The sequence below is a fragment of the Perna viridis genome, chromosome 10 (assembly GCF_037379345.1).
Source record: "Perna viridis isolate PV_CMFRI_1.1 ecotype Kerala chromosome 10, ASM3737934v1, whole genome shotgun sequence".
Lineage (NCBI taxonomy): Eukaryota > Metazoa > Mollusca > Bivalvia > Mytilida > Mytilidae > Perna > Perna viridis.
The window spans coordinates 30035357-30044723 of NC_142454.1; the positions used below are offsets into that span (position 1 = coordinate 30035357).

At 32.8% G+C, this 9367-nt stretch overlaps 1 protein-coding gene across 1 annotated transcript; it reads left to right on the plus strand.

The window, feature by feature from the left end:
- Nucleotides 1–707: 707 nt before the first annotated feature.
- LOC148605313 (uncharacterized) lies at nt 708–5668 on the plus strand. Its single transcript, XM_088549961.1, has 3 exons — nt 708–838; nt 3031–3303; nt 5216–5668. Exons 1-3 carry the CDS (start codon nt 821–823, stop codon nt 5618–5620), a joined length of 696 nt encoding a protein of 231 aa, XP_088406087.1. The 5' UTR covers nt 708–820; the 3' UTR covers nt 5621–5668.
- Nucleotides 5669–9367: the final 3699 nt, after the last annotated feature.

A 9367-nucleotide genomic window follows, 5' to 3' on the forward strand; every position in this document is an offset into this window, starting at 1 on the left:
TCTTATTACCGTTATAACCGTAGTTCCCTTGATTACTCTTTGAAGCAAAAGCAGTTGAGATATTAAAGAACTCTTACAATAAAAAATTCAAGTTTTCAATTCCAAAACTTGATACTTTGGAAAAGTCTGATCAAAATCAAGAAGAATCAGACACAGCTCTTGAGATTCAAGATATTGGTAAGGAAATTGAATCGTCAGCAGATAAGTCGGACCAGTTTGATTTAATAATTGTAAATGTTTTAGGTCCTGATGGTTATGTTGATGTGTGAACTTGATTTTACCAGAGATCATGCATGTGACAATGAAATAAAATGTTTAATGGTGGTAAAATATGTTTTAATCTGACTGGTGTAATGCTCTGCTTAACTAAAAATTTGGATCCCCTTTGATTTCCATGTGCAAAAAAAAATTACCTCCCCCCTTTTGAAGTTATAAAAAAAACTGAACCCCCCTTTTCCACTTACAGAAAAAAATGGCCCCCTGGATATATGTACTTGCTTTGTTTAAATTTTCAAATAGATGTCTACGGTTTGAATATTATTTGTAAATTATTAATAATGGATGCCGAATCTAGAGGTTTAACATAAAAAAAAAAAACAAAGCTGTCATGCACGTGGCTAATTACAATATTCGTTATGTTTTGGCTAAGTTTACAGCCAATGAAATGAACATCTCGTTAGCGAGAACACAGCATTAGCTTATATATTTATCGGGCATTTTTAAAGAACCCAAAGCTTTTCCGAGAGAAAATAATCCCAATTTTCTTGCGGCATAATTCTCTGTTTTCTTCCCCTTTCCCCATGATATCCCCTGGAACATCATGTCCAAAGTCACATTAGTAAGTTTCTTCTCCGTTTTGTTTTATTGTGTAATATTTGATATGCCAGATTAATATATGTTTGTGTGAAATTTAATTGTCTGAGGTAAATTCCCCCCAGATTCAATACATATTAAGATAAGCCTGAAGGCTTAATTACCACTTGCCCCGTGCGGGTCAAAAGAATAGCCTAGGCCTACACTGGCCACAGCAGCACTCGCAATGTAGCTTGCCGTAAAAAGGCGACTTTATAGTGATCACAACCCTGGTTGGAGTTAGGGCGTTCTGCCCACAGAGCAACTGGGTTATGTGCCCCAGGGCCAGTTGGTGGGGTACCCCTTACAAGTTACATGTTACTAATCCCTTTTACATGTAGTTTTGGGATTTGGCGCTGGAGATATTTTTTGTATTGACCACCATCAAAACAAAAAAATATCTCCAGTGCTGAATCCCTAAAGGATTAACATGTTACATGCTGGGGTCGTGAGGCCATAATGCGGGATACCAGACTGCCAACCATAGTGGTGCAATGTATTGGGAAAGATGCTAGGTTCCTCACACATAAAAGAACACTTTTGTGCTATTCTATTTGAGTAGGAACCACTGGGATCTGCCTCAGGAGGCTAAATTGCTTGACCTTACCCACTTCTCCCTATTTCCAGTGGCAATCAACCCTGTTATCCTTGTGTCTCGTCCCAAATTTCATTTCATCATCATTTCATGATCATTTATCCTCCATTTCATGTTAATCAAATGAATATAGTGGAAATATTGTGTTAAACCCCAACAATCGATTAATTACAAAATGTAGCACTAAGCTAGTAGTGGCTAGTACAATATTTATGCTTTGAAGTCTAATTTTTATTTTGCTTGGTCACCTCCCTGAGTGAGGCAACTCTTAACATAAGATTAAAAAATGCCACTGCAAATACAATGATTACTGGACTATCACTGAATCTGTAACTTTTTCTTTCATGTCTTTATATTTGTGTATGTATTTGATGTGAGTTTATAGACGGCAGTCCAACTTTGAGGAAAATGTGTTAATTTAAACTTTTCCCCATTTATGATAAAGATTACTTGGGGTAAAATAGTAGTTCATACAGTGAAGTGGATTTAAAGTAAAAATTATATTCAATTATGGTCGTTTTGGGAAGTCAGTATTGTATCAGACAAACGTTTTGGTTGATATTTTTATCAATATGTTTATTTTGGTACCAGTTTTTTTCCAGTAGGGCTGTCTAATTCCGAAACATGTCCAGATTTCCTGAATTGGAATAACGCTATAGTGTTTCTGGTTGGGATCAGAACAACTTTAAATTTTAAATGTCCAAATAGCTCATCTTGAAAATTAGAATTTTTATCATTTATGTTATACTTATATATTTTTTCATTAGATTTGGTATTGATAATTGTACAGTACAGCTCATAGCATACCTTGCATGCCAGGAATCAATCCTTTGAAATTGATTTTTCTATTTCTAATATACAACTCAATAATTGATTAATAAATTCTGGTATCAGGTAAATTTTGTGCTTAACAACAATGAAAGAAATTAACAGAAGACCTACAGACTGTGTCTATGTAAAATCATGCAGATCTATGTTAAAATTGGCTTAAGTTGCTTTAAAATGTACAGTGTTGTCTATGTAAAATTATGATGGGTCTATATTGACAAAAAATCAGTTTCTAACAGTGAAAACACATAAGTGTGCGTAAAAATTAATGTTGTTTGTATTTTTTTAATATAAAATAATACCAATATGAAAATCAGAAGGCCTGGGGCCTCCTTCTTGCTTCAAGGCAAATTTTCCAAATAAATGTTATTTAGTGGATCATGATTTTTTGCTGTTGGATTGCTATATTCCAAGCATTTTTCTATTCAAGAGCCTTGGTTAGAGTGCTCACTAGAGAACAAGAGGTTCAGTTACAAATGTACATGAACCACTAGATGACTTACTCAGTAGAAATGATATTTCAACAGTGCTTGTCTTTAGTCCAGATAATCATGATGTTTGCTTAGGTATTTTTTTTCCACGGTGAACAGTCGCTATGTTAGTTTTACTTGTATTTTTTGTGTACAATGCAATATGGCAAAAAACCAATAATGAAAAACCAGTGACATATATTTTATACTTGTTTAAGTCTTTGAGTTGCTTTGATATTTACATTTTTTTCATTTTAAGTATAAATAATTTATCCTTCTATACAGGCAACGTCTCTTCTTAGACGATTAACATTACCATGCTCACAGAGCCACTGTATGTCTCAAGTTCGATGCATTAAAAAGATGACACAGAGAGATATAGATAAAGATTTTTCATGGGCTTCTCCAATCATTGAGAGACATTTAGCTGAAAGAGAAGGAAAATTTGAGAAAGAGCCAGAAATTTCAAAGTTACACATGGTATACAGAGTTAAAACACTAAAAGAAAGACCCTACTGGGAGAAGGAAATGTGTGTGAAATATGGCTTGGATGAAAAGGTACAGTACTTACCCTACAGGTGCACCTGTTCCATGCTCCCAGTTTTTAGTGGAGTCCGAGTTGCTTATTTGTTTTTTTTGTTGCTTTGTGCGTATGATTTTAGTTACTTTGTGTTCTTTGTCATGTATGTCTGTTTTCCATGGATTGCATTCTTTTTTTTGATTACTGCTATAACCTTGGTTCCCTTGATTACTCTCTCACTTACATGTACATGTAGTATAAATGTCACTTCTGTCAGAAACTACCATGAAAGTACTTTTATTAATGGGTACCCATTTTCAAGGTTTAGGGAAAAATTATCTGTTCATAGATTTTCGAATTTGTGAATTTTCCAAATCTACCATACATGAACAAATTAGATATTTCATTTTCGGTGGCAACAAATTTTGGGGTTTACCTAACTTTCTGAAACCACAAAATTGGTACCCCACAAACAATAATACTTACACAATATTTTTAAATACTGTATTTATAATCCATTTTAAATGGCATGCAGAGATCAAGTACTACATGTAACTTTCTTTCAAATATTACATTCTTAATAATGCATATATATTAGCACAGCAGTTGTCATGCTTGTAATAAGGTATATGTAGCATACATGTATCACATTGCTGCAGTTTTTAGGGCCTGCTAAGAACACTGAAAGGAACATTTCAGGAAGTAAGAAAAGTAGTACATGAGCATGTACATGTACCAGTAATTGATCCTAAATTATGGAATTACATACATGTATACATATACCAATGACCATAACAGGTCTAGTGCACTCTGCAATCTGTCTTTATTTGTCCTCATGGTCCTTCCATCCATAATGCTTAGGGGGTACTGCTTCACTAATGGTATTGTCAACTAATTTTTACACTGTTCGTTTATATCTACATACTTTGAAGATGTACACCTCACAATAATTAAGAATACTTTCTACAATTTTTAGCATGTTGAACTTTGCCATTGTTCATTACTGTTTGTTACTGTTGAACTTTGCCATTGTTCCTGGTTGTTTGTTATATTACAATAATTTAGGTACATTGTATGTCGTGGAGGGTACTTTCATTGTGAAATGTGTACTGTAACTCAAAAAAAAATTGAACCAACATTATTGACACTTTGCAAAGTGTTAACTTACATATTAAAGATATGCAACTCTTATAATGGAAAATATATAGTATCATGATGGAAATTCACCATTTATCATCACTTCCTGTTTTGGATAGTATCTACTTAAACTTTGTGTAACCCATAACTCAAATGAACAAATATTTTTTTCAAACTATACATGTAAGCACTGTGTTAATATTCATATTGAAAACGTGCAACTCCTTACTAGATAAATTTTGAGTTTTTAAGGCGAGCTTTAACCTTTTGAACTTATCTATTTTTCCAGAACATTGTTAAAATATTGTACATGTACATGTAGCTTGTAACCCTTATTTTACTCAGTGTTAGATACCATTCTGTGTAAGAATAAGGCAATGAGTGGCGCATCATTTTTTTTCAACTTGGTCTTTTTTGCCTCAAACATATTCAAATAGGTCTAGAAAACAAGTGAAAAGTAATCTAAATTTATCCTGAGGCATTGGTGACGAAGATATTTTTTGATTGCTTATATAAGGAAAAGAGTTTGGGAAAATTTTCCTGCCATTTTTTCCATAGTGCATTTCAAATAAATTTGACCCTTTCAATATCTTAAAAAGGCAAACTTTACAAACACTTTGACAGTAATTTCTTGAGGTCATGTGCCACACCTTATACACATTTTGCCTGATTCTTAGATGGAGAAGTACTTAATATATATGTTGAAGATTATGTGCTAACATACATTGTACATGTATATGTATTTTTATGATGATGACGCAGGTCCTGATATGTTGTTGATCTTGTTTAAGCTGTTATCTTTTTGTGTTACAGATTTATAAAAAGATTGTATTGAAAAATACTCCAAGCATAAACAAAGACCTTACAACAATATCTCATCTCATTGAAATCATACCCATCACTTTCCCTTATGGACTTCCTGAATCTGAGGAAGATTACGAACATTGCCAATTACAAGACGATGGCCAATTCATCGTAAAGAAAAAACTTATGCCCGTCTCAGAAGAAGAGGTTGAAGTAGACAAAGAACCAAAAGAAAACGTGTGGACAATGGACAAAGATGAATTAAAACGACATTCAAGGAAAAAATTAGATAATTGGGATTTAAATTCTGAGTATTTTGAGCCTGAGTATATTTACGAGCATAATCAAGATGGCAAGGAGTATAGGTACTTTGGAGACAAGAGCATGGGAGGAAAGAGAAAGGACTGGTACTAATCAATGAATCTTTATATTTTATTTGAAATAAAATTTTAAGTTATGCAATTTCTTCATTTAATAGAAAGAGAGAGGTCATCAACTGAATCAAGAAAAGATGACAAAAGATAAAAATAACTGTTATGTATAAATGCAGCAAAATGTATTTATATATCTCAAGCATCAACTTCACAAATAGTTCTTGGTGGTAAAGTTGATCATAAGATATGATTTCACAATAGGAAGTTGATCATAAGTAATGATGTCCCAATAGAAAGTTGATTGTAAGTAATGATGTCATGATAGAAAGTTGATCATAAGTAATGATGTCATGATGGAAAGTTGATCATAAGTAATGATGTCACAATTGAAAGTTGATTTTAAGTAATGATGTCATGATAGAAAGTTGATCATAAGTAATGATGTCATGATGGAAAGTTGATCATAAGTAATGATGTCACAATTGAAAGTTGATTTTAAGTAATGATGTCATGATAGAAAGTTGATCATAAGTAATGATGTCACAATTGAAAGTTGATCATAAGTAATGATGTCATGATAGAAAGTTGATCATAAGTAATGATGTCATGATGGAAAGTTGATCATAAGTAATGATGTCATGATAGAAAGTTGATCATAAGTAATGATGTCATGATGGAAAGTTGATCATAAGTAATGATGTCATGATGGAAAGTTGATCATAAGTAATGATGTCACAATTGAAAGTTGATTGTAAGTGATGATGTCCCAATAGAAAGTTGATCATAACTAATGATGTCACAGAAGTAAATTGATTGTAAGTTACATTTTTGTATTAAGTCGCATCTTTATACCCCTGGAAACAAAATTTTGGGTGTCTTTAGGAAACACTATGTCTGTCTGTTTGTGCACAACTCCAGGCATTTTGATGAAATTGGCATCATGCATATGTGCATTAGGGACTTTGATTACCTTCAGAGCGTTTCAAATGGAAATTATCCAACTTGAAATGTTTGCATGTAAAATCTCATAAACCAACATAGCTCCTCCTAAACTGCTCAAAAGGACTCTGATGTAATTTGAAAGGAAGGCTAACCATCATATGTAGATGTGCATGCTTTTGAAAGACTACAAAGGGAGATAATCCAACTTAAGGGTTGTACATCAATATACATTCTGGTCAAATATATTATCACAATCAAAATTCTGAGTTGTATCAAGGTTCAATGGTATGTTTGTACATACTTGCCAAATCTATCCTGAATTCCAATTGTGGGGCCATAAAAATGCACATCAGTTAATTATCAGTTCTTTGATGCGGCATCCTACCTTATTTTGGACCAAAGGTACAAATATATGTAGGTTTATCATATTCTGATATTACTTGTCCATAGGCAGCTGGGGTTCCGAGGGTACTTTTTGGAAATTTTTGTTAGTTTCGTACGCATTTGAGCAAAATGAATAAATACTAGGTTGGACAAAAAAGCAAGTATAGCCAAGAACTTTCCCTCCTGGACATTCCCCTTTTGAAATCTCCGGATCTATCTTTGCGAAGTCTTTCACATTCTACATATAAATGATGAAATGAATAATAGTATCTTCTGAGAAACCCCCGTGCACCCCACTCATTAACCAAAATATGATAAACTTCCCATTTACGAATCATTTTGTTGCCAAAAAATAAACAAGATATTTGTATTTTTTGTCACTTTTTGTACGTCTTTTTAGGCAAAAATCTAATTTTTAGCTCACTTTGCGTCCGTCGTCGCGTCATCCGTCACTAACAATTTTTCAAAACTCTTCTCCTCTGACACTACTTGACCAATTGGAACCAAACTTGGTATGAATGTTCCTTGGGGTATGCTGCATAGAAGTGATGTGGAGATTCTTGATCCGTCCAAAAAAACATGGCCGCTGTTACAAAAAATAGAACATAGGGGTCAGTAGTTTTCTTTACATATATCTCCAAAACAGTTAGGTTTAGCGAAATTTTGACATGGGTTTAAAGTGATCAGAATAATGAGATCTATCTGCGGTCAAATATTAGTTTTAATCCATGAAGCCATGTTGGAGTTATTGACCCTTTACAACATTTTTAGTTATTTTTAATGTTATTTCTTTCAAAAAATCTTCTCATATGACACCACTTGATCAATTAGAACCAAACTTAATATGAATGTTCCTTGGGGTATCTAGCAAAGAACTGATGTGGGGATTTTTTTATCAAAATTCTCCTCGTTAGAATTATTGCCATTGAAACAGGGTTTGTTTTTTTGTTTTTTTGTTTTTTGTTTTTTTGTTTTGTTTTTGTTTTTGTTTTTTGTTTTTGTTTTTTTTTTGTTTTTGTTTTTACAGATTCAGCCAACTTGAATATTTAAAAAAAACTATAATAGAAAGAAACTTTCAATTAGTGATATGATCTTTATGATAAGTCCTACCAAAGTCTTCTTGAGTCAAAATTGTTGGACAACTTCATGTTAATTTTTTTGCCATGAAATGCAAAATTCAACCAGGTGAGCGATTCAGGCTTCTGGGAGCCTCTTGATTTTGTTTTTTTTTATTCTTCTATCAACTTTTACTTTCTTTAAAACGATGTAATTATAGTATAAAGCTTTGGTAATTAAGACCGCTAAATATGTCAGATTTCCAATGGTACCATAACAGTTGAACAGTTGTGGTAACACTAAGGTACGGAGTAAGAGAAAACAAATGTATCCCTTCCCCACTGAAAAAACGATTTATTTGGTATTTTCTGTTTAGTTCTACTTATATCGCATTTGATACTTCTGGGGTTCTTTTGATGACTTGTGCCGATTTTCATAGCCAGTACTTACCAAAAATTGCAAAAAATGGGATTTTTTATTTTCCTATAAAAAGTCGCATAAATTCGACTTTACAAGTCATTGCTCCACCAAAACGTCTCAGATTTGATTAACTCAATTTCTTACACGATGCAACCACAAAAAAACTACTTAAAAAAAAAATGAATAAAATAAAATATGATAATTACCCTTATAAAACTAGTTTCACCATCAAACAAAATAATCATTCACAATGTAAAACTTATATGTATTTTAGCCGTTCATTATTATGATATTGGTGTATCCAACATATCTGTTCAATTCAGGCGCTTAGATTTTCCATTTGGAGTTACAATTTTAAAATCGTAAAATGTGGAATTTTCAGAATTTCAGATTTTCCTCTATATCATTAGTTAAAGCAATTTTTTTTTCTTGATACTTTAGTTCAACAAGTGTTTGTATGATACAGTAAATTAATATGCATGTAGTATATAAGCTTTCAAATGAGCCCGAGCGATAAATATTTGAGTAGACATTCAAGTCCGATTAGTTAAACAATTGCAACCCTTACCCCGGAAAAAATACCTCAACATGAACCAAAATATGCATGTAATTTAATTAGATTCGTTGTGCGTTCGAAATACGTTCCTTCCATTCGTTAACTACCTGTTTTCAAAGTGTTTAGGTTTTTAGCGATGCGTATACAGAACGTTAGGGTTCGTTCTGTATTCGCATTTGTGTTCGTTTTTCGTTATATTAAGGAAAAAAAACATTTTGAAAGCGTTTTTCACGTTGCATATTCACTTTTAGCTCGTTTAAAACTCTTCATATGACAGGTGACTTTTCTTTCTTTTTTTGAATTCGGTAGCAGTTCGAAAGTTTTGACGGCATCCATTTCAGTCAAACTTTAATCCATATCATGTCTAACATGTAATCACTGGTACCTTATACGTAACTAAAATGAAAATACACCTGAAGTGACGTATAG

Coding starts and splice junctions, on each gene's coding strand:
- LOC148605313 (XM_088549961.1), top strand. Junction 3,304..5,215: donor AATATGGCTTGGATGAAAAG/GTACAGTACTTA, acceptor TTTGTGTTACAG/ATTTATAAAAAGATTGTATT.